General features: G+C 47.6%; 3 protein-coding genes across 3 annotated transcripts in view; all 3 read right to left on the bottom strand.

The window, feature by feature from the left end:
• The window catches only part of LOC124694241 (polyubiquitin-like), a 154818-nt gene extending 140906 nt beyond the window's left edge, over positions 1-13912 (bottom strand). Inside the window, exons 1-2 of the mRNA XM_047227252.1 lie at positions 13604-13912; positions 12992-13405 (exon numbers count right to left, since the gene is read on the bottom strand). Coding sequence (XP_047083208.1) covers positions 12992-13405; positions 13604-13912 — 723 coding nt within the window. The remainder of the gene's footprint in view (positions 1-12991; positions 13406-13603) is intronic.
• LOC124698787 (ADP-ribosylation factor-like) lies at positions 8841-10788 on the bottom strand. The gene is made up of 6 exons (XM_047231212.1): positions 10632-10788; positions 10038-10108; positions 9686-9805; positions 9395-9507; positions 9092-9173; positions 8841-8960 (listed from the first exon to the last, which is right to left on the bottom strand). The coding sequence occupies exons 1-6, from the start codon at positions 10777-10779 to the stop codon at positions 8841-8843; spliced, it is 654 nt and encodes a 217-aa protein (XP_047087168.1). The 5' UTR covers positions 10780-10788.
• A 2996-nt stretch (positions 13913-16908) lies between the features above and the next one.
• Positions 16909-17998, bottom strand: LOC124696171 (cytosolic sulfotransferase 8-like). Its single transcript, XM_047228935.1, has 2 exons — positions 17481-17998; positions 16909-17407 (listed from the first exon to the last, which is right to left on the bottom strand). The coding sequence occupies exons 1-2, from the start codon at positions 17996-17998 to the stop codon at positions 16909-16911; spliced, it is 1017 nt and encodes a 338-aa protein (XP_047084891.1).
• Positions 17999-26921: the final 8923 nt, after the last annotated feature.

Raw genomic sequence — 26921 nt, 5'->3', positions numbered from 1 at the left:
AAAGGCCACCGACTCCTACACATGAGCAGCAAATGCCATCGACTCCTCCTGGTGGCAGTCCTGGTGAGCATCCAAGTCCACACCTACCTGAGAGGGACCCCCGCGTGAGTCCACCATCTCGAGATCCTCCGCGTAAGACAGCGTCCGTTAAGCGGAACGGTACGCCGCCTAGGAAGAAAGCTAGAAAGGAGAAACAACTGCCGCCTACTGAGAAGTTACCTTGGGAAAAAACTCCAGAGAAAAACGCGGAGGCCGTTCAGGCCGAGTTGAAGAAATTTTTTGCACCGAAAGTGCCAGAGATACCTTTCGAGAAGACACTAGATCCGGTGAAAGTTGTGCGTACCGTTGACAATCTATATGACCCTGTACCATCGCCGCCATCTGACTATGCGCGTTCTATTGAAAGGTCGTATGACAAGATGATCGAGGCGACAAAACCCGTTAAATCGGGTATCGGGGAGATAAAAGGGATACACCAAGTCTACCAGCTCGGACAACAACCCGTTCAATCGGTCGCCCCTCTCAAGGTGTTTGACGGGAAGACCGTTCAAAGTTCTCGACAAGACGCAACCGATTACGCCTTCTCGAACGAGCATATCAATTTGTTCAAGGGAAAGATTTGGTCGAGAATCTCAGGAAGGTACCAACATGTATGCGTAACTTGCATTCGTGGTACCTTAATGCCTCAAAGGAAGGGATCGAGACTATCATGGTGCGAGTTAGGGAAGAGCACTACTTCCAGGAGTACTGTGTGAACGTTGACTTCGCCGAACTCTTTCAGTTATACAATCTCCGGGCCCTCGACAAATCAATCATCAGTTGCTATTGTCTGTAAGTGATTTATTATTTAATTTGAGAAGTCTTTAGCTCAGCTCGTTCATTGTCTGCAGATTATAATCTTTTGTGCGCTATATTATGCAGATCGAAGATGCTCGAATGCAAAAGGGACGAAATCACGGACATTGGGTTCATTGACCCGCACACAATGCATGTTAAAACCATAGAGAATCCCCTCTATAACAAGGATACACCGCAGACTTTGCTAAGGTTTTTGAAGCGACAACGTGACAAAAAGCTAATAATTTGTCCTTACAACTTCGAGTGAGTCTTACTTGTCTTATAACACATTATATTTTGCTCACCGTATGTCAAAATTTTAACTAATGACTTATATATATGACACTACATATTGAAACGTGCGTAGGTTTCACTTTATTCTTCTCGTCATCAATATGGAAATTGGAGAAGTTGAAGTCTTTGACTCACTAAGCAAAAAATCGGAACTATACGTGTCTTGTTTTTTAATGCTCGGAAGGTAATTTTAATTCTTATCGGTTTGTTTCGTTAATTTCCTGCTTTGAACTAATTGATGACTCTTTTATGCATTTTCTTTTGTCGAGCAGCGTATGGCAAACTTTCATCAAGGAAGATACGTCCCGTGAATGGACACCGAAGCTGCGATGGCGTGCGAAAGTAAGTAGTACTACCTAGGTCCACACACCTTTTAATTATCATACTTGACTATTGTTTGATTGAATTATATTCTTGTAAAGAAATGCCCACAACAACCACAAGGGACCGATCTCTGTGGATTCTTCGTTTGCGAGTACATCCGTAGAATTGTCGACGAGAGAACGAATAATGAAAGAAATGAAGAGGTACAAAAACAATCTTCACAAATTTGTTTTCTTATCATAAGTTGTGCTGAGTTTCAGTAATAGTTGTTTCATGTATTCATTTGTATCTTATTCTTTTATAGTTGGCAAGAAAGCGGAACAAGCTCTCAATCGATGACCGCTTCATAGCAATAGGCGAGGAATTGGCGGGATTTTTCCTTCGGGACGTCATACCACCATTCGCAGAGTACCACTATGAATGAAGATGTACATGTTACATATATAGTTGACTCGAAGAGTACCACTATGCTACATGTAATAGACATATATAGAGTACGCCTTGGAGAGTACCACTATGCATGAAGATCGATCTTCATGCATAGTGCTACTTAATTTGCGATCTTATGCAATTACATGTGTGTTATATTATATGCACCAACTTGCTATGCATCATCTTGATCTTCATGTACTACCTAAACCCAAACGCGTTTCTGGTGCATCGACGCGATATGAAACAAACCGATATCCCTAAACCCCTCCAAAAACCCTAAAAATCCAATTCTCTGCCGCGGCAGAGATATGGGAAAATTCTCTGCCGCGGGTGGGAACCTTTGGTACCGGTTCATATTACCAACCGGTACCAAAGCTCCTTGGCCCTGAGCTCTCCTGGTGGCCTACGTGGAGGCCCCTTTTATACCGGTTCGTAAGCAACCGGTACGAAAGGGGGGGGGGCTTTAGTGCCGGATAATTAATACCGGTTGCTCAACCGGTACTAATGCCCCTCTGGAACCGGTATAGATGAGCGTTTTTCTACCAGTGTATATGAGCGGGGCAATGTCAATATGCCTAGAGCCATTGAGCCACGGCGCCTTCCAAAAGGGGGTCTTCACCCCATCACCCAAAGTGATAGTTGTGGAAGCGTAGAAGAGATCCATATATGTATCATCGCAAGGGTTTCCAAGCCCCACCCAAATCTTGTGCGGTTCTTTCCATTCTTGCCAAGGCCATCGCAACCAGAGAGCTCTAGCAAAGAACTCTCTATTGAGCACGCCAAGCCCGCCAAGATGTTTGGGTCTACAAACAATATCCCAGACTTTGCATTTGCCACCGGAAACCTTATATGTGCCCGCCCACAAAAAAGCTCTCTCCACTTTCTTCATGTTGTGCATGGAGCCGGCGGGGACATTGAGGGATGTGAGGTGATAGATGGATTGCGAAGAAAGGACGGATTTGACTAGAGCGTTGCGACCCGCCATAGTGATGAACTTCCCATTCCAAGCGGGGATCTTCCCGGCCGTCCTGTCCTCAAGTAGTTGGAACTCCGCATTTCGGAGAGCTCCAACCGAAAGCGGAAGGCCGAGGTACTTCAACGGGAAAGAAGCCTTAAGAACCGGGAGGCCATGGAGGATATCTTCAAGGTTGACGCCGTCACACCGAATAGGAACCACAGAGCTCTTGTGGAAGTTTGTGCAAAGGCCCGTGGCCTCACCGAAACGATGAAGGATAGTCGCAAAGTTATGGACGTCGTCCTTGAAAGGCGCCAAGAAAATAGCCGCGTCGTTCGCATAGAGTGGAGTCCTCAAAATGGCCCCCCTCCTAGCAAGCTTGTGTAGCAACCCGTGCTCGGCAGCCATCTCAAGGATTTGGAAGATGAGGTCGATGGCGAGTGCGAAGAGAAGAGGCGAAAGAGGGTCCCCTTGGTGCAAGCCACGTCCATGCTTGATTGGATCCCCCGCGACACCATTGAGAAGAACCTCGAAGAAGCGGTAACAAGTAAGGCCACAATCCAATTGCCGGAGTTTTCCTCTTATGGAGCCTCGTCGCAAGGTTCTTGACATATAGAAAGTTGTCGTGGATACTCCTTTTCTTGATGAATGCACTTTGAGCCTTGGTGACAAGCTCGTCCATACACGACGCTACTCTAATGGAGAGCATCTTGGATATGATCTTGGTGATCCCATGGATAAGGCTAATTGGTCGAAAATCGGAGACCTCCTCCGCCCCATCCTTCTTAGGCAAGAGCACGATGTTGGCGGAGTTCAACCAATGAAAGTTGGACGCATGAAGGTCGCCAAAGAGGTTAATGGCTCGCAACACAACGTCCCTAATTATGGCCCAACAACTCTTGTAAAAAGCCCCGGTGAAGTCGTCCGGACCGGGAGCCTTATCACCCGGTAGGAGGTTGATAGCGTTCAAGACCTCATCCTCCGTGAAGCTATCCCCAAGCGAATCCAAGTCCGGTTCATCGAAGTTTAGGCTGGCCCAATTGAAGTCTGTAAGGCGTTGTTTCCCTTTACCCATGACTTCCTTGAAGTGGTCAAAATGACCTTAGCTTTGTGGTCATGGTCGGTAATCCACCCATTGTTTAGATTTAGCTGGTGGATGTGGTTTTTCCTCTTACGCCCATTAATCTTTCTATGGAAGAATTTTATATTTGCATCGCCCTCGCGCAAGTTGGAGATCCTCGAGCGTTTCCTAGTGCGAGCTCGCTCAACAACCGCGAGGCTCACAACCTTCCTCTTGAGATGAGCTCTCAATGCCATTTCTTCCTGAGAGAGGGCTCTACCCTCCTGTGCAATGTCCAACTGCAAGATAATAAGTAGGGCCGCATGGTGCAACACTATGTTGGAGGAGAAAAGGCCACGTCACCAAGAGGCCAAATGCTTGCCGGTGTGGTGAAGCTTGTGAAAGAGAATTTGGCAAGGCTCGACATGAGCGCAGGGAGTGGCCCAAGCATTTGCGACCTCATCCTTAAACCCGGGCACCCTTAACCAAAAGTTTTCGAACTTGAATGATCTATGTCGGAAAGGGCCCCTATCATCAGCAAGGAGCAAAGGGCAATGATCCGAAAGGGAGGACGAGAGGGCGAAGAGGACGTGAGTGTCAAAGGTAAGATCCCATTCTGACTTGCAGAAGAACGCATCGAGCTTGCAAAGGGTGGGGTTTAGCCTCTTGTTGCTCCAGGTGAATCTTCGGTTCTGGAGGTGTATCTCTTTGAGCTCACAATCTTGCAAGGCAGCCCGAAAGCGGTTAATACGACTGCGGTTGACATTGGGTTTGTTCTTGTCTCTAGCCCAATGGATTTGGTTGAAGTCACCAAGGGCCACCCATTTGACCCCGGCCGCAGGTTTGAGGCTACGGAGCTCATCGAAGAAGTCGTCCTTCCTCGTGGAAGTGGATGGGCCGTAAACAGTAGTAAGCAAGAACTCCTCCTCCGAGTTGATGACACAAACAGTGGCCGAGAGCGAGAACTTGGAGATGTGCACATTGGAGATGCGCACCACAGTATCATCACAAAGGAGCAAGATGCCCCCCTAGTGCCCACGGACGGCCTTTCCGCAAAAATCTTCTGCCTGTTACCGCCTAGGAAGAAGTCGTCGGCCGACGTGACCGTCTCTAACTTAGTTTCCTGAAGGCAAACTATGTGGCAAGTGGAAGTGGCGATGATCTCATTAACCGTGGAGCAATGATCCGGGTCATTTAGCCCGCGGACATTCCACCAGAGGATGTTTCAAATTGTTGTTCAACGAGTGTTATAAATCTGAGGTTGCCAAGACACTGAGGTCTGTTAAGTAGGTTTGAAAAACTCCTCTCAACTCTCTCGGGCTTGTCGGACTGCTGGAGGTTGTGTAGAAGCTTTGCCAAATCAAATTTCCTCTGTTTTCTGGGTGTCTGCAAGAACCGATCTTAGCGAAACCTGCTGCTTGAGTTTGACATGGAAGCTGCGGAAACCATCACTCCTTTGCGTGATTCGGTCAAAATTAACTTGGCCAGCGTGTTGTGTAGCCAAGCATCGAATGTTGCTGATGCTGGTTCTGATCGTGATGAGTTCTTGTTGCTGGATCCGCAATTTATACGGAGTTTGAAATATCATGACTTGAATCCGCATTCTATACGAAGGTTGTATTTTTAAAGAGAAGAGAAATGGAAAAGAAAAAGGATTCTAAAGGTTATTGTTATTTCCGTTGCCATATGGAGTACAGACAATATGCAAGTTTTTCGAGAGGCTGGAGTTCAGGTGTTATCTTGGTGGTAGATGTATCGTTGTTGCTAGGGCTGAAATATCGTAGCGGGACTTTTCTTCCATGTAATTCTTTTTTTTTTCTTTTTTTGCTGTGTGCACCCATAATGTTATTAGATTATTGCGTTGTTGCACAAGCTTGGTGTAATTGGTATCTTCTTGATATTAATATATACTCCTTATCAAAAAAATATGGAGTACAAACTATATGAGAGTTTTCTCTCAAAATAATTTTTTTTCGATAATGGGAATATATTAATATCAAAAGATACCAATTACACCCAGCCACTGCAACAACGCAACACCCTAATAGCAGTACGGATGCACACAACCAAAAAAAGATAAAAGAAAACTAAGAAAAAAATCCTGCTAGAGTATCCCAGGCCTAGCAACAGTAATACAACCACCCCCTAGACAACACCTAAAATATAGACTCTCCAAAAGCGACGCATGCAGGAAGGAAACAGTGCACCAGCGTCGTCGTTGCCCGATCAAAGATCTTAGGCTTCCACCCTGAAGATTGTCCCTGCTCTCAAAACAATGCCTCCAACAAGGTCATTGTCAGGCACAACCAGTTAAGGTCAGACCTTTGGTTTTCACCCCGAAAGGTATGACTCTGAACTTCACCTGTGCTGCCGCCCCCACTTTCATACCACTGCTGCGAATACCGGAACACCAAGCAAGTTCCTCAACATCGCAAAGACTTGAACCTTCTTTAGCTAATCCCCCAATCCCGTCTTCATGAAATTCTCTTCTTCTGATTTCATCATGGACCAAACGTCTCTTGATGTCAACAGAGAACAGAGCTTCACGCCGCTCCATCCGAAACCAAACGGTCGGAATAAAAGCATGGGGGCGCGCGACCGAATACCACCCGATCATGTGAACTCCAGGCGAAAGATGCACCGTTCCATTCGCTGTCGGAGCCTTCCAAAACTCATCACTCCGGTTAGATGAAGAAAGATCGACATCCGAAATGTCTTCATCTTCGGGAAAGATGAACCCTAGGACCACCACCATGAAAGCCGGAACGGTCGGCCCCCACGCCGCCGCCATGGCTGGGAACCATGGTCCATCTTCCTCCTCCAACCTGGCCGGTGGAGGTCAGCAGCGATCCTGCGGCTGCCCTTTCCCCGCCGAGTTCCGCCACACCACCGCGTCTCCCGCTATGATCTAGGTGAAGTAGCCGAAGGCCACCGCCACCAGACCCGCCATCAACCGTCGCTGCCCCTGGAAGACCCCGCCTCCGCGCGAAGAGGAGTCCATGGACGCGCCACCACCGCCCCTTTGGTAGCCGGACGCGGCTGCCACCGCCGACCCCGACGGGGGCAGCGGCCAGGAGGAGGAAGATGGGCCGCCTCTTCTTGGGTTAGGTCGTCACCCGGAGCCTCCTCGCGCGATACGACCCGGGACGAAGGTGGGAAGGGAGGAGATGGGATGGGAGGGGACGGTGGTGGAGGGTGGAGGGGCAGAGGCGGCGCTGGGAGGGTGGAGGGTGGAGGGGCGGCAGCGGCTAGGTCAGGGGAGGGGCGGAAGAGGTGCCTCTGATTCTCCTCTGACCTGAAGTGTCCAAGATCTACTAACTTGTACCTAAAAATTGGGGCCATCCTGAGCGTCCCCTGGGGATCAGAAATACAATCCCCGAGTCCCCAGCTGTTGGATCGGCCTATTTGAGGCGTTTTGGGCCGTCTGATCAAAGCACCTCCTCACTTCCCCGCTTTTGCTACCATGATGTAGCAAAGTAGCAAAAAAGGTTCAATTGTAGCAAACTCTATTTTCACCTAAATTCCCACTTTTGCTTCCATAAAAGCACCATTATAGCAAAACTGGCCCAATTGTAGCAAAAAAGGTTCACCCCTAAAAAAACACAGAACTCGCCGGAGACTAACCGGAGATCTCGCCGGAGACCACGTAGCAAAAATGTACACTATTGTAGCAAAATAATATGCCAATGTAGCAAAAGAGACCTCATCGGAGACATCGCTGGGACGTCGCCGGAGACCTCGCCGGAAAAGCTCGTCGGAGAATGGATAGCAAAAAAATATATGCTATAGTAGCAAAAATATATAAATATTGTAGCAACCATTTTTTTGCTATTGTAGCAAACTGTAGCATTAGATTTTAGTGGAGGCACAAGATTATTGTAGCAAAAAAATTATATTATTATCGCAAAACCACAGAATGATTATAGCAAAAAAAAAAAATAGCTATGTAGCAAATCGCCCACCAGACACAAAAAAACCCCAAAACACATTATCCCATGGTAGCAAACATAGAACCCATTTGTAGCAACGGAGACCACAGTTTGTAGCAACGCCTTTTGCCCTACGTCAACCCGTAGATAGTAGCACTACAAGAAAAAGAAAGAAAAAAGGGCGCACAGATGACCATAGAGAGTGGCCGGTGGAGGTGATGATGCCCAAGAGGAGCAAACAGCATGGAGGGAGCTCGTGGCGGCGTCGGTGGAGCAAGCTTGTGGTGGCGGTGAGTCGCGATCTCACCGAAGATGGCTGGGGCGCGGCGGCGTATCTTGCCAAGCATGTCCGGCTGCGTGGTGGTGCGCGCGGAGGCGCTGCTTGTCGCCATGCCGTTGTAGGCGCGGGGCAGCACGAAGCGGCAAAGGAGGAGCGGCGGGGCAGCGGAGGAGGAGCAGATGGTCATGGTCCGCGACCCTTGCTGCTACGCCCCGCCTATAGCCGGAACTCGGCCTCACCGCGTGGCGGCGGAAGCCTATGGTGGCGCGGCGGATCTGCAGCTTGGGATGGCACACTGCGGGGAGGCTGGAGGTGGATCGGGAGCTTCAAGCGGAGCCCCATGGGGAGGTGGAGCGGCTGTGCAGGCAGCCCTCCGTCGAAGGGGGTGGGGCGGCACTGGCAGACGACAAAGGGGCGGACGGGTCGCTGGGAGCGGCGGCCGTGGTACACGGGAGAGAAATGGGGATTGGGAAGAGAGCGTGCTGCGGGAGAAGATAAGGATAGGTCCCACGGGACACGCGTCGTACGGAGGAAGCGGAGGAACGGAGCGCTGATCCCCCCGGGGTTCGGCAGCGTTTTCCTAAAAATTGTTAATGTCTAGATGTGTATATGTAACAAAGTATTACAAAGAGGAAATAGCAGAGTGTACAAACTAGCTAGTGTCTGCTCATTAATTATGTTCCGGTGAACCAATTTATACGGACGCCGTGCTTGGACATGCGGATTAGTTTAAGCGGTATCGTCGCGGCCGTGTCTGGATAAATCCTGAAACGAAGCCCCTAGGTTCCCGGTGAACGATCTAACCAACGCTCCTAGCTCATTCATCCAAAATCTCAGTGAAAATATAGCCTGCGAGGACATTAAAATGAACAAGATGAGAGAACCGACAAGGTACTCAATTTTTGTTTTCACAGAACGAGGATGTACACATACATAAGAAAAAGGCTCGCAGAGAACCAAAAAGGAAATTTGATGCATACCTTGCTAGCAATAGTGTTGGACATCCATTCCAGACCTTCATACAATCCCTCACCTGTTGTAGCACAAGTGCTCTGGATGTGCCTGCAAGCAAAAGAAAAAGGAAGATGCTTAACGTCATCTGCTGTGTTACAAAGCAAGATGTAGCTATGCCAATTACCAAGCCAAAGTGCAGATATACATTCTTCGGTAAAAATAAGAAATATATAAGAAATATATGGGAAAATCAACCAATTAAGTGACAGCGGAAACATCACAATCGCATCTCAGTATATTGAAAAGGCAAGCAAGAGGCGCATAGCTACCAGTGTCGAAGGGAGCGTAGCCCAAGCTTATCAGTAATGTCAGCAGCATCCATAGCATTTGGAAGATCTTTCTTGTTAGCGAGCACAAGCAACACAACATCACGTAACTGATCCTGCAATCAGTGGACATATGAATAGTAGTGAACTCCAAAATCACTAGGACAAATCAGGCAAAAAAATCACAGGAGAAAGTCCAACAGGCATTACAGATGAGACCATTCACGGTGTATTCCCCTAACTGCCAAGTGATAAATTTATAGTTGCGTTCATATGTCCATTGTAAGAATATACCTCATTCAGCATCCTGTGGAGCTCATACCGAGCATCAGCAACACGGTCCCTATTGCTGCTGTCCACCACAAAGATGATACCCTGCGTGTTCCCGTAGTAATGTGTCCACAAAGGCCTGACCTGTTTTTCCAAATACGTAACAACTTAAGAACCCAGTTTTAACAGCAAGATGGCTGGGAAATTCAAAGAAAGAACATACATACAAGTACAATCCTATATAATTAGATTCTAAATGAGCAAATAAGGTGTGATAGACTTAGATCATGCATTGCGGGATATCAATGGAAGTAAATTGAAGATATAGTTCTGAAAATAAATATGTCAAGAGGTTCAGAGTGTGCTATCTATGTACCTTGGCATGACCGCTGACGTCCCACATAGTTAAGCTCATGTTATTGTACCCCATTGTTTCAACATTGAACCCTGTATTAGGAGGAAAATAAGTTTGAGAAAAATTGGATAAATCATCCGGGAAAACGAAAATTGCAGAGGAAGTATTCAATCTGTTATATAACTACAATAAACATACGCCGGAGGAAAAAAAAAGTAAGGTACGATGGTAGACACTTATATATAAAAAATCTGGCCCATAGACAGGAAACTTCTCGGTACGCGTCCCGTCAACTTTTTCCAAATTTGAATATTAATAAGTAGGAATTCTTTTTACTTGGTGGGGTCTAGTAATAAATTAGACATTTTATATTAAATATTCGCAATTTTTTTCTAACATACACCAACAAAAACCAATCGGCAAAGATGCATAATGGAGAAATATAAGCCACTTTTTTATCTATTTATAAGAGTATAGAGTGTATAATTTAAACCGGTTAACAAAATACATGAAGTGCCAAAAAAGCTTAAAATGAATTTTTCACATTCTCCAAGAAGTTATGATAATCATTTAAGTCAATATGGCACACAATCGCGCCATGGTCCAAATGCTCACCTAGGGTGGGGATTGTGGTGACGACCTCGCCAAGCGTAAGCTTGTAGAGGATTGTGGTCTTTCCGGCAGCGTCGAGACCCAGCAGCAGGATCTGCATCTCCTTATTGGCGAGCCGGCCGCTAAACAGTTTGGTGAACGTCAGCCCCATCTCCTCTCCTCCAGCGGTACTTTCTTCCTCCCACCTCGTCTATATATCCTGCAGCCCACAAAAACATGATCCCACCTCGTCTCAGATACGGATAACCACGATACGGTGATTCTCCAAAAACACGGATCCAGGAATATGTTGGCATATGTATAATAAACATTAATATATCTAATATAAATTACTGATTATTTTAAGATAATGAGAATTACTATGTAGGTGTATAGGAGTACGGTGACATGGTTGTGTTGCCAGAAAAGCTTGACAACCAATACAAGAGGTGTACTAGATAATAACTTGATAATCTTACCGCAAAGTTGACAAAAAATTCCGAAAAGGAGGAAGCAACATGAGGTCATTAGCTAGTAAATCCAGTTGAGGTTTATGAATTCAATATGAGGTGTTCTATACTTCTTCTCTTGACCTGCTTAATGTTTACTGAACAAGATTCTATCGAGGCCGGTGTTCTGTAAGCTATGCTTTTATCCATTGAGCAAGATTTCCAGTAGCTAGCTAAGGGTGGGGCACAGCAAGCAAGCGAAAGCGATTTCCAGTAGCTAGCTAAGGGTGGGGAACCGGAGAAGCGGCGGTGGGCGGACGTCGGACTTCGGATCGGCGGCGTATCGTGACTCGTGAGGTGCCCAGCAGGTCAGGAGGTCGGGAGGTTAAAAGACAAACAAACGGGCGGCGTATCGTGACTCGTGAGCGTATCCCACTGGAACACGGACGGCCGTCCTCGCTAGTTTAGGAGCAGTATACGTACGTTTCCTTTTCCGCATCAGTTACGGGATGATAAGGAAGGATTTTATGGGACGAAGGAAGGAAGGAATAGATGGAAACATACGTCATGCGGGAGAAACGATTCAATTTCGGATCCAGAATTGCATATAAGCAAGGATGAATTGAGTAGGCATTTAGATGCATCGATTAGCAAGCGGCCAAGGCAGCGAGCTAATTAAAATCCATCAGGGAGTGCTTCACACACACACGCGATGAACCAAAAAAAAAGGCCATGTCGCACTAGCACCATCGGCTAGTGGAAGAACAGTAACACACATCACCCTAAACCATAAGATTTCTCCATCTCCTCCACCTACGTCGTCACTGTGGGGATTTATTGAGATCTTTGAAACCAAACACTACAGAACACCCTAAACCCTAAGATTTGGTGTCTCAATATCGTTGCTACAAAACACAACAAATGCCACTAGTCTCGAGATCCAGTTAGGTTTATGAATTCAATTTCGCATCCAGTATTGCATATACGCAAGGATGAATTGATAAGCATTTAGGCAAGGCATCAATTAGCAATCGGAGCCAGCGGGCTTATTAAAATCCATCAGCATGGACATAAAAGACATTATTCATATCGACAAAACAACTATCATTCTTGGATTTAAATTTGGGGCATTGTTAGATATTTGGTGGAATTCCACAAAAGTTCGGCGAGTCCCACGATGGAAGGGCATCAGCGGGAGCTGACACTTCCCTCCCGTCTGGTTTACTAGCAATATTGCCTTCGAGGCCGCGGATACAAAGTTCTCGGGCGTGGGTTCATGGTGCTCTTTAAGTAAATTACGGGTTAGTAAAATTTTACGGGATGTGTAATAAACCAGTTTTTCGAACAAAACCTTATAATTTGATTATTTTAAAATTTTGACATTTTTTATGGAATCTGCTAGAGATGATCTAAGGCGGAACCTTGAGATTTACTTCCGTTTTTGTTCAATCTGTCCTTTTCAGCTTCCATGTAAACGAACCAATGCCAGCAGGAAATTTGTATTCAGCTATCCGTACGTGCATAAGTACCGACTTCTTCACCAAGATTTGGGCCGTCACAACAAGCAAGAACCCTGCAGAATTCCTCCCTCCACCACATCGGTGGCCAAGACAAATCAGACAACGAGAAATCTGGGTTCCAACTTTATTGAAAGAAAGAAAAAGTGGGGAAAAAGGAGCAAAGAGAGCCGAAGCTACTCCTTATGTAAGGAAAAAAGCCATGTCGCGTTGCATGATTCGTCTCTCCGGGTTCATAGCAACAAGCGAACCATCAACGACTGGGAACAATGGAGCGATGCATGAAGAAAAATAAACCTTATAATACGTAGAGTACTACCAACAAACAGTGATTCCAGCAAGTTGCTTCAAATACATTCCGTGAGAGTTGAGACACATTAATATGACCGGTCTAATGATGGTGGCCCGGACACTGAACACACGACAGGAGGCGGAGGACAAGCTTAAGGGTGGAGTTATCCTTGATCTTGCAGTCCGCAAGAGTGAGCCTATCTTGCATGTCCTTCTGATGTGTAGTCGGCCTACCCTGCTTGTCCCTCGCAGTAAAGAGGAGCCGTTGGAGTCTTACAGGTATGCCCTCCACCTGGTGAATCTTCTCCTTGACATCGTGAATGGTATCGGAGCTCTCAACCTTAAGCACAAAAGTCTTTCCTGTAAGTTGCTGGATGAAGATCTGCATCAGCCCAGGTCGGAGGCACAGGACGAGGTCGAGATTGGATCCATTCCGGATGTCATAATAGGCCAGAGTACGGCCGCCCTCGAGCTCCTTCCAGCTGTTAAAGAAGAGGCTCTGCTGGGCCGGGTGAATGCTATACTCATCTTTAATTGTCGACTTGAGGCTGTTGATGGTATCTGTGCTCTTAACATAGAAAGGCCTTTGAAGCGTCTTGATGGAGATTTCCATCCTTTCTGGGTAGCGCCGATCAAGATTTAGAGTGGAACCATACTGGATGCCACACTCACCCAAAGTACACTCGTCATCAAGTTGCTTCCCCCCAAAGAGTAGGCGGTGTTGATCCTGAATTTTTGCCTTGACATCATGGATGGTATCAGATGAATCCACCTTGAGGTTGATCATGTTTCCATTGAGGGTCTCCACGGAAATCTCGATCCCTCCATCAAGATGGGGGGCAAGATAAAGGGTAGACTCCTTTTGGATGTCGTAGTCGGCCAAGGTGCGTCCATCCTCCAGATGCGTGCCATCAAACATGAGGCGTTGCTCTTCTACAGCGATTCCCTCTTTTTCATGAATCTGAACCTTGACATTGTCGATAGTATCTGAACTCCGAACATCAAGAGTGATGGTTTTGCAATAGAGCGTTTTAACAAAGATCTGCATCTGAAACAAGCACAAAACATCAAAGTTTTGTAACTGAAAACGAGGTTACACAGCAAAAAAACAGGATATGTCATCAACTGCGACAAATAATAGAATAAAGCCAACTGTGGCATAGCCATCACAACGACTTAGGGTGTGTTTGGTAGCCCGGGGCAATCGAGAATAACTATCTCTTCTCATACATGATGATCCCAGCTAAGTTAAAATGAGACGAGATGTTGTTTGGTAACACATGTATGAGCTGAGATGAGCCGAGCTGAGATGTTGTTTGGCACGGCATGTATGAGATGAGATAGGTGATGCATTTTTTTTGCAAATATGCCCTCAAAGAGAGTAACCAAAAAGCCATCAGGTCCTTCAGCTCGATTTGCACGTTTGAGGCCGTAGCTCGCCGGAGGTGGTGGGCCGTGGGCGAGACCGGCGGTGGGCGGCGGCCAGGGGCGGTGGCGGCTGACGGACAGGGGAGGGACGACGTCGGGAGGCCAGCGGAGGGACGGCGTCGGGCGGCCAGCGGAGGCGCGGCATCCAGTGGTGGGGGCGAGCGGCATCCAGGGGTGGGCTGCGGCCGGCGGCCAAGGGAGCGGAGGGGCGGCGTCGGAGGCGGCCAGGGAGGGGCTGTGTCGCCGCGTCGGGAGGCCAGGGGAGGGGCGGCGTCGGGCGGCCAGGGGATGGGCGGCATCCAGGGGCGGCGGCGGGCGGCGGCCACGGGAGGGGATGCGCGGCAGCGGCCGGCGGGCAGGGGATGAGAGGCGCGGCGGCGACCGGCGGCCGGCGGCCAGGGGAAGGAGAGGCGCGGGGACGGCCGGCAGCCATGGGAGGAGGGGCGCGGGAGCTTTCCGTGGGGGAGGAGCGCGGGTGAGAGCAGTTCGTGGGGGGAATGAGGAGCCGGGCTCGGGTCTGGGGGTGCCGTGTGGGCCTCCCGAGAGGAGTTGCGGGATGGACTCAGCCAAGCTGGGTTGTGAAGCTCGATCTGAGCTTCACAACCTGGCCAGGCTGAGAGCCCTTGTTTGTATGAGATGAGCTTAGCTCGGCGAGACGACCCAGCCTAACAAACACTATCTCATATGGTAGAAGTGGGATGAGGACAGATTTTCTGTGTTGACTCAGCCTACCAAACACACCCTTAGATACTAGTTCTTTCACATGCATGTACCCCTTTTATTTTTTTGAACCTTGAGACTGTGAGGAAAAGCCCCACAACAATTTTACAAAAAGATCAAAAGAAAAATTTACTGTAGAAAACAACGAGCTAAGAGATATAAAAGGATTAAAATAAGCTGTCTATCCAGGCCATTACAACATGTACCCCTTTTATGAACCTCTGTTTTCTAAGTGTCAATAAAATTAAAATTTTACAAGCATCTTCCTTGCGTGCACATGCGTAGTCAAGTTGTGAAGAAAGAAATTGTTTTCAAATCAAGTGTAAAACGTTAAACGTAGTGGTTCGCAATACAATCACGGAAGGATAAGTGGAACTGAATCCTGATTTCATGTAGAGAATCTGGAGAACCATGCAGAGAGAGGAACACATCGATCGACAATGTCTGGAGTGACTCACCGGGAGAGTCCTCGCGAGCTGGTCCTCGCATACTCTCTTCCACCCGGCGAGGCTCGGCGAGAGCTCGGCGGTGAGAGGATCCATGGATGCGCTGCTTGCAAGCTAGGGTCTGGAGTTTGCCTGGCGGCGCCGTGAGCCTGATCGATCGAATCAGTCCTATAAAGGCAGAGGCGTGGTCACGTAGACTTCCGGCCGGTTCTTTTTGTTTTTTTCTAAACCTTTCCGGTTTTCCACGTAAAGGAACCGATGCCGACGGGGACTCTTTGTTTCTCTATCGATCGAATCTCTTTTTTGTATGCAATATCTTTTATGAATTATATTTTATTACTCAAAAAGTTTTAAGTATTATACTCGATCAAACTAAGTTAAAGTACAAACTTAAAAAGCAAAATACATATCAATGATGAGAAATTGTAAAACTCCTAAGGTGATAGAGGACATATTTGAAGATTATGTTGCCATCCATATTGGAATAAAATATCCCTCGCCGCGTTCTTCGACTGTTTAAACACTTCCGTAAAAGGTTGCAATGATGTACATATAACCATGCACGATGTGTAGCTGTGCATTGGTAGATAACGTGCACAAGAAAAAAAAATTATCATTACATGATTTTGACTTCGTTTCAAAAAAAAATTTCTTGTTCGAGTCATAATTTAGTATTTGTTTTTGGGCCGGCCGGAAGTTGACTGCTCATAGTGGGAGTAACATAACTAGTAACATCACACATTTCAAGGCATTTTGGTGACATGGCATGTCAATAAATGAAAAAAAAGAGTGATGTGGTAACTAGCTATGTTACCATAACATCACACACCCCAAGATAAAATGAGTCTACTAACAAATAAATGAGACTTTGCATGATACCATCTCTAAGTTACTTTCCACTATGAAGGTAGTAACATAGACTAGTAACTTATGCATGACACCACCTTATGTTACTCCCCACTATGAGCAGCCTTAGGTAGCTATGCGCGCTAGTAGTAGTTGCGTTAGTAAACTTAGTGTCCATGTTAGTTTAGGCTAGCTATAGTCCGAAGCTGTTGCCGGACAGAATTATGGGTCTGTTACGATTGGGATTAAACTTGGGATGTTCCATGTTACAGTCCAAACAACACGGATTATATGGGTCAGCCATAGCCGCAAACATCATGGTGCTATGGCTAACACACACACTCTCTCCGTTCCTCGGGATGAAGAATAGAAACATCAAAGGACACACACACTGTGGGCTCGTACCCGTACAAGAGCTTGCAGCGCACGCACTAGAGCCGAGAGCTCAGATCGAGGGGACATGACGGTGGGTCATGTGCCAGCTCCCGGTGTGGATGTGTCCCTGCACTTGTAGAAGGTCGAGGGACGATATGATCATGGCCGCACAAGGAAACCCGGCCGAAATATAGACATAAAAACAAGTAACTTACGCCTACTACACGCCTCAAGAGGAGAAGGTGAGCCCCGATCCCCGGAGCTTTTCCTCGACAATGGCATCCATGCGGCGGGCCATCTCAGGCGTCATATGGTTCACCCAGTCCCCCACGACCCCTTTCCTGAAATAGCTTTGGTGCGCGAAGGTGAACTCCCCAATGCTTCCTGTTTTGTTTCCTTGGAGACCTCTCATGGTGTCGATGCTGCACAGCTCGCAGATTTCCATGGGCAACTCCGCCGCCTCCTCGGCCGCCGAGAATGGCACGCCGAGGAACCGCGCGAGCTCTCGGACGGCGCTGACCGGATCGGCTAGCATCTTCTCGTACCTCAGAAACAGGACTCCATCCGGCCTGGCTTTGCTGGCGCTCCAGTATCCCAGGACGTGCTCCCAGAATGGGCCGTTGGGGTTCTTGCCATCGCATATCAGCTCGAACAGCTCCGAGAAGGAGAAGTTCACCCCAGCTCTGTTGAGGAAGTGCCACAGGGAGACCACCATATCCTTGGGCTCCCTACACGATCGACATCCCTGTTTGGTAAAGAAATATCGAGACAAAAGAAAAGACAAAACAAAATACGACATACCTGCAGACAAATACGGTCTTGCAATTGGCGAGGGAGCGAGGCAGCAGGGAGTAGTGCAGGTGCGTGTGCATGAGTCTCGGCGACGGCAGCGCCTCCAGCTTGGCTTCGTGGCCGTGCAGGAAGACCTCCTCCATGTAGGGGACGCACTCGTGCGGGTTGAGGCGACGGAGCGGGTGGTCCGCGGCGGAGGGAGGGTAGGAGGACCGCGCCATGGTCGCGAAGGTGAGCGACTTGATCCAGGTCGTGCCGGACTTGACAGGGCTCGCGAGGAGCACATCGCCCGGCCGCGACCTGAAGCGGCGCTGGAGGGAGATCAGCCCGGGAACCACCGTGCCCAGCATCCACACCCCCTGGTACTGCCGCAGCTCAATGTTGGGGCCCGTTGTTTTGCTCGGCAGGGAGGAAACAATCTCCGCGCTCTCATCCGGCGGGGCGATCACCATCTCATCATCGTCCTTCCGGTTCAAGTCCTTGAACGCTACAGGCCCGACTAGGCAAGACCAGTCAAGAGCAGCCATGGCTATGCCTGTGCTGTGGTTGGTTACTTGAAACTTCTCTCCGCACGACGGGTTACTTATATAGCAGCTGAGATCTAGTCTCTCGGAGCATCTCCAGCCATCTACCCGAAATACCTCTAAGATCTCTTTTTTTCATCCGGACGAAAACGGTCCAGTCAAGTCTCCAGCTTCTTGTTTTCGTTCGGATTTAGACCTAAATCCGTCCGAACTCCCCAGACCATCCCGGTTTACCGATTGCTGCCGAAGATTTCGGATGGAGCAAATTCCACACTCTGGCTCGCGTGTCAGTGAAGATTCCGCGCTCTGATCCGCGCAAATTCCCCGGGACGGCTTGAAAATCATTGCTCCCCATATCAAAAATAGGTCCATTCTGAATAAATTTTCATCGGAATTATCCCATGGGTGCCTCCAACAGCTGGAGATGCTCTCATATATGCACCAGCCACCTGCATGCGTGTTCTGCAACGCATGCAATGTTGTTTTGCCAATATGCCTATCAGGTTTGGCGTGAGGTAAAAGCAACTTTCAGAGTTCACCTTCGCAGGAAAGAATTCACCAACATCAAAGTCTGGATTTTTGATTTCATGTCCAGGGCGGACGACCGCGCGGCGATCACTTTGGCTGTGACGGCATGACATCTGTGGAACCATCGGAACACAGTACGCAATGGGGAACCCCGGAAGTCACCTCACAGTCTAGCATTACAGATAAGATCGTATATTGAGATGATCTTGCAACATTTGATCAAACCATCGGCAGTCCGCACGCGTGATACTCCCTTAGCCTCCGCTTGGGTTCCGCAATAGGAAGGTTCGGTGGTGATTAATGTCGATGCTGCTTTGTTCAAGTCCACAACTCGGATGGGGGTCGGCGTCGTGATCAGAGACCACATTGGTAATTTCCTGGCTGCTTCTAGCCAGGTACTCGATGAGGTTACGTCGACCGAAATTGCAGAAGCACAAGCCATCAGATGTGCAGTCTCCCTCGCCCGTGATGAAGGCCTGAACAAGATCATCTTGGTTTCGGACTGTCTTTCCATCATTCAGAGGATCAATTGCAAGATGAAGGATCGATCTCTGGTGGGAGTTGTGGTCGAGGATATCAAAACCCTCGCCGCGTCTAGAACATGGGTTTCTTTCCACCATGTTAATCGTTTGTGTAATAATTCAGCACATGCTTTAGTTCGTAGAGCAGAACTTGTTGGTAGCGTTTTCTATCGGTCATCTGTTCCGGAGTTTATCAGGGATAAACTTTGTATTGATGTTATTTCTATACCTAATAATAAAGGAGCTAAGGTTTCTGCCAAAAAGTTTCGTCAACGCTTTTTTGGACCGTTTTGCCCTCCCACCAAATTACATATAACGCACATATACCACCCTACCGGTTCGTCAGCTTTTTTCCTTCCTCACCGGGAGACCAAGGAAACCTAGGTACCCTGCACCACCGCTGACTCGATAGCCTCGCACCTTTCCTCGGCAAGTTTAGCCGTCGCCTGAAACGGAGGAGGTGTGGGCTGGAGAGAAGCGGGGTACAAAGAATGAGCGAGACAGCGGCTGCGTCGGCGATTTATGGTGGAATTGTCGGGAATTAGGTGATGGATTTGGGGATCGAAGATTCACCGCGCGGAAGAACCTGGCTTATGCGAGGAGATGCCAGCCCTCCCGTCTCCCAGTCAACGAGGTACGAGAAGAAGCAGGGTGGAGGCGAGGCCATCGAAGGAGCGCAGATCCGTGTCCGTGTCCCTGTTCCCGTCTCTGTTGGCGCCTGGCGAACAGACCGCAGCCCGATGGACGCCGATGCCACCCCTCGATCTACTCGGTAGATGGAGCAGGGAGGAGATGGTGGAAGGGAAGGCGACCAGAATACCTTCAAGCTTCCGGGAGGCCACGGCAGAACAGCGCGGCGGCGTGAGGACCTTGGCGGCGCGGAGCTCCCAGTGGCAATGGCGGATCGGAGCTCACTGCCGCAGATGCGGGAGCACCGTCGCGAAGCGGAGTTCTCTCGCTCAACGGCGAGAACACCACCTGTGAATTGAGGCTCCCCGCGAACTGAATCGGGTTAGCAGAGCTGTAACCGAACCTAGCCATCTGATTCGTTAATCGTAATGGCGTGAATCGAGCTGGAGCACGTTGCCGCTGCCAGGATCTCAACGCCAGCGAGGCCCCTTGCCACCGTAGCGAGCTTGCCGAAGACATAATCAACCCTGCGGCCCGATCCCCAAACTGGAAGGTGTACGAATCGGCCTCGACGGCGAGGCTCCAGGTCATGGCGTCTTTACCCGATCCAACCTCACCCACCTCGCTTTACCCTTCCTCCATGGCCGACCCACAGATGGCGCGCATCAACGCTCTCCGTAAGTTTCCCGTGCAGAGGCCTTTGCGTGGATGCGGTAATCGGATTCGCTAACTTGATGCTAGCCATGGCTCGCCTCTCCCTCTCTGCACTGCCCCAGCAGCTGGGCTGATCCGACCTGGTACTCTATATTTCATCTGTCATCCTTGATGATTTTCCATGAGACATGCCCGCTGCACCTGTTATCCTTGATGATTTTTAGATTCTCCTCCCCCGCAAAGCTCTGCCTGGTGAGTCCAATCTGCTGCCAGGTTAGTGCTTTCCATATTTGAGTTCAGCTTGAACCCTCTTTTCCACGTCTGTGTGAGCTCCTTGGAGTGCATGTATGTTATAGGATAGTAGGAGCTCATGATTCCTTCACTGTTATTCTTGGAGTCTCTCGCATCACCGTTCAATCGACATGTATTGTTGCAGATTTTTTTCGTGATTTCATCGAGCAATCTCGTACAAGAAATCGCTTCATTAGGTTTTTGAAACATATTACTGTGCTACTTTTCAGTGTATAATAAGCGTGATATGTTTTAATTCCGCAGATCACAAGGTGACAAAAAACAACTATTCAAGGGAAAAAAAAAGAACAGCCCCTGAGGCGGGACTTCCTGTGTAGCTATTGTCTGGGGTTAAAAACTAAATAAAAGATCTAAAAAATATTGTGGCAACACACTAGAATTCAATTAGGTGGGTCATTCGATTTTGAGCCAAAATTATTGTAGAGACAAGGTTATTCTAGAAGCTAATTTTTAAACTCCTGGTCCATTGTTTTTTCTAATCATGTTTGTCATGAATTGAAAGAACATGTGACCACTTTCGTCGATGATGACACAAGGAAGCAGAATTGTCATCATAGATGATACCGTGTAGTGTTTGAGTATTTTTCACCCGATGCAACGAACGGGCACTTTTGCTAGTAATCAATAAAGTGCTGAATTCTGTCAAAAAAAAAAAAAAGCCATCTGCATGCGTGGCTCACGTCGTGAGCACGCGGCCGGCTTGTATGCGACCCGGGTGACGCGTGGGGTTACGCCGTCGCCTGCTGTAGCTATGCCTTCAGCGTCACTCATTTTGTCCATGTACGTGACTCCCAAATCATTTTCTCCTTTCCTTTCGCTACCGCTGAAAGCGGTGCAACCGTGCTAGGTATAGAAAGCGGCCACCGTTGCAGCTGCTGCCATAAGACGCCCAATACTCTTTGTACTCTGCTATATCTTGCCACCTACTGAGAAACAAACGGGTACTAGGACACGCGTGAAACCTATAAAGCATGACAGAGGTAGCTATGAGTATCTTTAGAAGCGTTCCCAAAACGTCACCTAAACAGCGCCGGATTGGGCGTCTGGGACGTGTTTTATTTGTATTGTGTTTGGGGGATGTAGACGTGTTTTGTTCGTGTCGTGTTTGAGGGATGTCACTCCCCGGCCGCGTCCCCCAAATAAAATTTAAAAAAATTTAAACTCGAGCGAATTCATTTAAACTTGCTATAAATTACACAGATTCGAACGAAATTCAAATAAATTTAAACTAAACCCTAATCTATAAGTACTTGCGGTGGCCAGAGGCATCGTAGTACTGGTGGAAGTTGTACATATCGTCGGTGACGACCTCCTGCTTGATGCGCTCATTGGGCTCGTCCTTCACCAGGCCGCTTGGCCCAGCCTCGTTTTCGGTGAGGTCCACGATCGGCCTCCCGGTCTCGCGGATGGACATGGCGATCGCTGCGTCGAGGTCGCCCCTCCAGGCGTCCTAGTCGTTCAGCGACGCGGCGTTCCGCGTGCAGCCCTGGGCAGTCCTCGGGGTCGTCCCTGCTCGCGATGAGACGTTGCTGACGCTCGTACTCCGCCAGCAGAGCCGCCTTCCCGGCTGCCTCGTCGTCCTGCTCTTCCTTCACCACCGGCTTTGGGATGAGGACGGCGCCGCCGCGCCTTTGCTGCAGCCGGCTACCGATGCCGCCGTGCCTCGGATTGGCTGGCGGCTTCGAGAACTCCGGATCCTCCTTCTTCATCTCGCGCTTAGGGACAGTGTAGGGCGCAACGCGGTGCGACGAGGACGGCACAGATCGCGCCGGCCCTGATGAGGAAGAGTTGGAGGAGGACGAGTACGTTCTCCTCGGTTGCCACACGGCCATGCACGATGAGACGCGTCCCCGCGTCGCCTGGGAAATTTGGGACGCCATTAACATCGCTTGACTAAAGGTAGACGACTGGGTTTTAGGCTTCCGAGCCGCTGACGCATCGTGGCCGCGTCTTTGCGCCTCGCTTTTCGTTGTGTCCAGCATGCCCGGAGCGTCCCCTGTGCAGCGGGGACGGGCTCGGAGCGCCGGACACCGTATCGGGCCACGTCGGACAAAAAGAAGCTTTGGGGCATGTGGCTAGGAAAGTTTTTTCGTCCAGCGCACCCCAAATCCCTTTGGGACCGCTTTGGGGAATGCTGTAAGGGTATATTGTCCCTATGTGTGGTTTTGGTAATTAATGACAACCCCTATAGACTAATGTTTTCATTGAGTTTATATGAAGGAATATTCCATAGGTACTACTTGTAGTCCATATGTTGGATTCAAGTATGGATGTCATGAATATAAAGATATACCTTGTGTATTGGCATCAAGATCATCGATTTGAAGATATATATGTGATATGATCAAGAAGAAGAAATGAAGATGGAGTTCTTATGTGGAACTCAATATTAGCCATGCTCTAGCCTATGTGATAAGCAATAAATGATCAAGATCTTGAGTGCTTGATTCCAAGTGAAGAATTCAAGTTCTGGCTCTAAGTCGGTGTCATGATAGTCTCATAAGTTGAGCTATGGTTGACTAATATTTAGAGCATGTAAACAAATGAAGAATTCTATATACACCTCAAGATAGTATGATAGAGCATGAGAAGATACAAGGTTGACCAATACAAAGAGTAAAGAATAGATTCAAGTTTGGTCAACACATGAAGCATGAAGAATGTGCCACGAGAAGTCATGTGGTATGATAAGCTGTGTCAATTATGCTTTATGAACTAACCCATCATATATGTTCCCTTGTGTTGTCTATGTGGGTTAGTTATCTTTCCATGGGCATGCATCAAAAGTGAGATCTCATATAGCCCATAAGAGGATGACGTCAAGTGGTGATCATCATCAAAGTTGAGTTGGGCAAGTTCAAGTTGAGCATCTCAAGAGGATCATATGCTTGAAGCTTGCCGTCCATTTTTTTGATAATGGACATGTGAAGATGTGCATCAATGGAGCTTTCCCATCATGGTGTATGGGGGAGCATTTGTGAGTCTTCACGAAGCAACAATGATCAAGTGAGACATTCCGGCTTGAGTGGAGCTTGGAGAGTTATCATTAAGATCAAGCGGGATGCGCAAGGCAAAGGTATGGCCTTGTTAGGTTTACCTTTTACCGGTCTCGAAGTGGTTGTTGGGAGACAGGATTATAGGATACATATACGCACTATCAAGAGGGGTTTTCGGTTGGGTAACTTGATCACATCGTCTTAGGGAGCTCAACCCTTTGCATGTTTTGCATTCCATAAATATTTTTTCTTCTTGGTGTTTCTCTCTGTGAGGTTCTTGAGCTTGTTGCTAGCTTTACAACAAACCCAAGTTCATCGAAAACGGAATTCGTATGCATCTTCTATTGCGTTTTTGAGCTTGGAGGTTTTACCGGTGTCTCTTTTATAGATAGGTAAAAACATTCATCTTGTGGATTTTACTCTGTGGGTGGACAATGATGTTTCTACGCATAAAGTTGTAGGGTTTGTTGTTCTGATTCCAAAAAGCCCAAGATCATCAAAATCGAAGTCCGGACGCAAAAGTTATCATGGTTTTTGTAAAACATGTTTTCATGTTTGGGCCGGTGGCGTCGGCTGTCTCACCGGCTTGTCCGACACAGAACGGCTCCCACACCGGTGCCAACCGGACGGTTTCCAGGGGTCTCTCAAGGCTGCCCGGTCCCTGGCCCGGTCTGACCGGCTCTCCCGCCAGGCGGCCCGGTCTCTGGCCCGGTTCCGGCCCGGTTGACTAGGATGGATGAAAAACTCCCAGATCTGCCCCAAACGGTCGTATTCGTTTGGCTATAAAAGGGGCTTATTCCCCAATAGTTTTCTAGGGTTCTTGAGCTTATTTTTTACCACCATTGTTGAACCTCTTGAGCTTGCTTCCTCTCCCTTCCCTCCTATGATTCTTGCATATTCTAGGGGGATTTGAAAGAGGAGATCTAGATCTACAACCTCATCCAATACATTCCTCCTCTAAGTGAGGGGAACTCTTGGGATCTAGATCTTGGAGTCATTTTTTGATTTCCTCCATTGTTCTTCCTCTCTAATCTCATCCTAGCATTTGTTGCTTTGGTGGGATTTGAGTGTGAAGAATTTGAACACCTCTATTGTTCTTGCTTTGCATCATTGCATAGTGTTGAGCTCTCCACCACGATTAGTTTGAGTGAGAGATCGTGAGCTTGTTACTCTTGGAGGGTGACCTCCTAGTTGGCTTGGTTGGTGTCCCGGTGACCTCTTCGTGGAAGATTGTGAAGGGGCCCGGGCTTCTCCTTCGTGCATCTTGTGAAGTGTGTGGAGCTTGCCATCTCCGGAGTGGAGGAAAAGCTAGCCATAAGGAAAGGGCTATTCCTTCGTGGGATAGGATCGGAGAATAGGGTGATCCTTCGTGGCGTTGGGGAATCCTTCGTGGGACCTCCACCCCTCCAAACGTGACGTACCTTCTTGCAAAGGAAGGGAACACGGGAATACGTCTTCGTCTCGTGCCTCGGTTATTTATATACCCGAGCTTAGTTTCCTTGTGATAGCCATCGTGCTTGAAGTACATATATCTTGCTATCACTTGTGCTACATATATCTTGTGCCTATCTTTCTTATCTCTAGTTGTTGTTGTTGCATTTAGGTGAGCCTAGCATATTTAGGATTTTTGCTTGTGAATTAAACGTTAGTTTAATTACATTCTTACAATCCAAATCCGTAAGAGTTTTAAAACGCCTATTTACACCCCCCCCCCCTCTAAGCTACATCTCGTCCTTTCAATTGGTATTAGAGCAAGGTCTCTCCTTTTTTAAGGCTTCATCGCCTTGAGAGTAAAGATGTCGGCTAGTAATATAGTGCACAATGACACAATTATCCTTGGTGGCACAGATTATCTTTTGTGGAGAAATCGCTTGCTTTGTAATCTTTGGACCTTGTGTCCAAATATAGAGCGAGGTTTTTCTCCTCCGATAGATCCTCAAAATATATCTTTAGAGGATGAGAAAAACTTACATCTTGAAGCTCAAGTATCTAATGAGCTTTTATTCTCCGTGAGACCAGATTTTCGTAGGTTCTTGATATATATAAAGCGAAAGTCATCTCATGAGATGTGGATCAAGCTTAAGGAAATATTTGGTGGATCCACTTCTCATATGGTCGGTGGTGTCTCCGAGGAGCTATCTTCCCCTTCACATCATGAAGAGCTCCAAGTTGCTTCCACCTCCGGCCATGATGAGTTATCATCTTCTTCCACTTCACCAACGTGTTGCAAGACACAAGGTAATGATATGATGAGTGGTGATGGAATTGCAATGTTGATATTGTGCTCAATAGTGATGACTCTTCATCTCTATCTCATTGCAATATTTCATCTTTGGACTTAAACACATCTAGCACTGAAAATAATCTACATGCTTGTGTTGATAGTTCTTGCATATCATGTATAAACTCCTTACATAAATCCCATGATGATATGCTTGCTTTGTCTTCTTGCCATGAACAAAATGCTTCTATTTCCTCTAGTTTTTTGTTGTCTAACAATGTAAAGGAAATGGAACAATCTATGAGGTATGAGACTATCATGAATGAAGATTCCAAAACATCTTCATCTTCATCCTCTGGATGCACATGTGCCTTATGGCAAAGGGACCAAAGGTAACTCCTACCTAGAATCCCAACACATTTTCTAATGATGAGAGTGATGATGAACAAGATGAGAAGATGCTATACTCAAAGGCCTTTATAATATTAGATGCACCCTTCGTGGTGATGCCCTTGTCAAATTCGATTTCTTGATGGACTCCCTCACTGAAAGGGGATGAGTCCATTGAGGAGTTGAAATCTCATATTGAAAATGAGAAACGGAGATTCAATCTCCTACGACAAGAGCTGAAAAATGAAAGGTGCATAACTCATGGTCTTAAGCAAGAAATGGAATCTTATGTGCTTGAAAAAGAAAAATCTATTGATGATGCTTGTTCTACTAACTCTACTTCTTGTGAAGCATCTATTTTAAAGGAGAATGGTGAGCTACGGGCTCAACTTGATTTGCTAACTAGCAATTATAGGAAATTAGAAGAAAGTCATAACAAGCTCTCGGGCTCTCATGATGATCTTCTAATTTCCTATGATGGGCTAAAGTTAGCTCATGAGGCAAGTATTACTGAGTTAGCTCATGAGACAAGTATTACTAAGGCAAATATCCATCTACTCAAAATGCTATATTGCCATGTGCTAGTCCTAGTAATCCATCTAGTCAAACTGTTGATACACCTTGTGTTGGATTACTTGCTTTGCCTTGTTGCTCTAACAATGAAGCTTCTACTT

This window comes from Lolium rigidum, chromosome 3 (genome assembly GCF_022539505.1).
Source record: "Lolium rigidum isolate FL_2022 chromosome 3, APGP_CSIRO_Lrig_0.1, whole genome shotgun sequence".
NCBI lineage: Eukaryota > Viridiplantae > Streptophyta > Magnoliopsida > Poales > Poaceae > Lolium > Lolium rigidum.
This window is presented reverse-complemented; position numbering and strand designations above follow the sequence as displayed.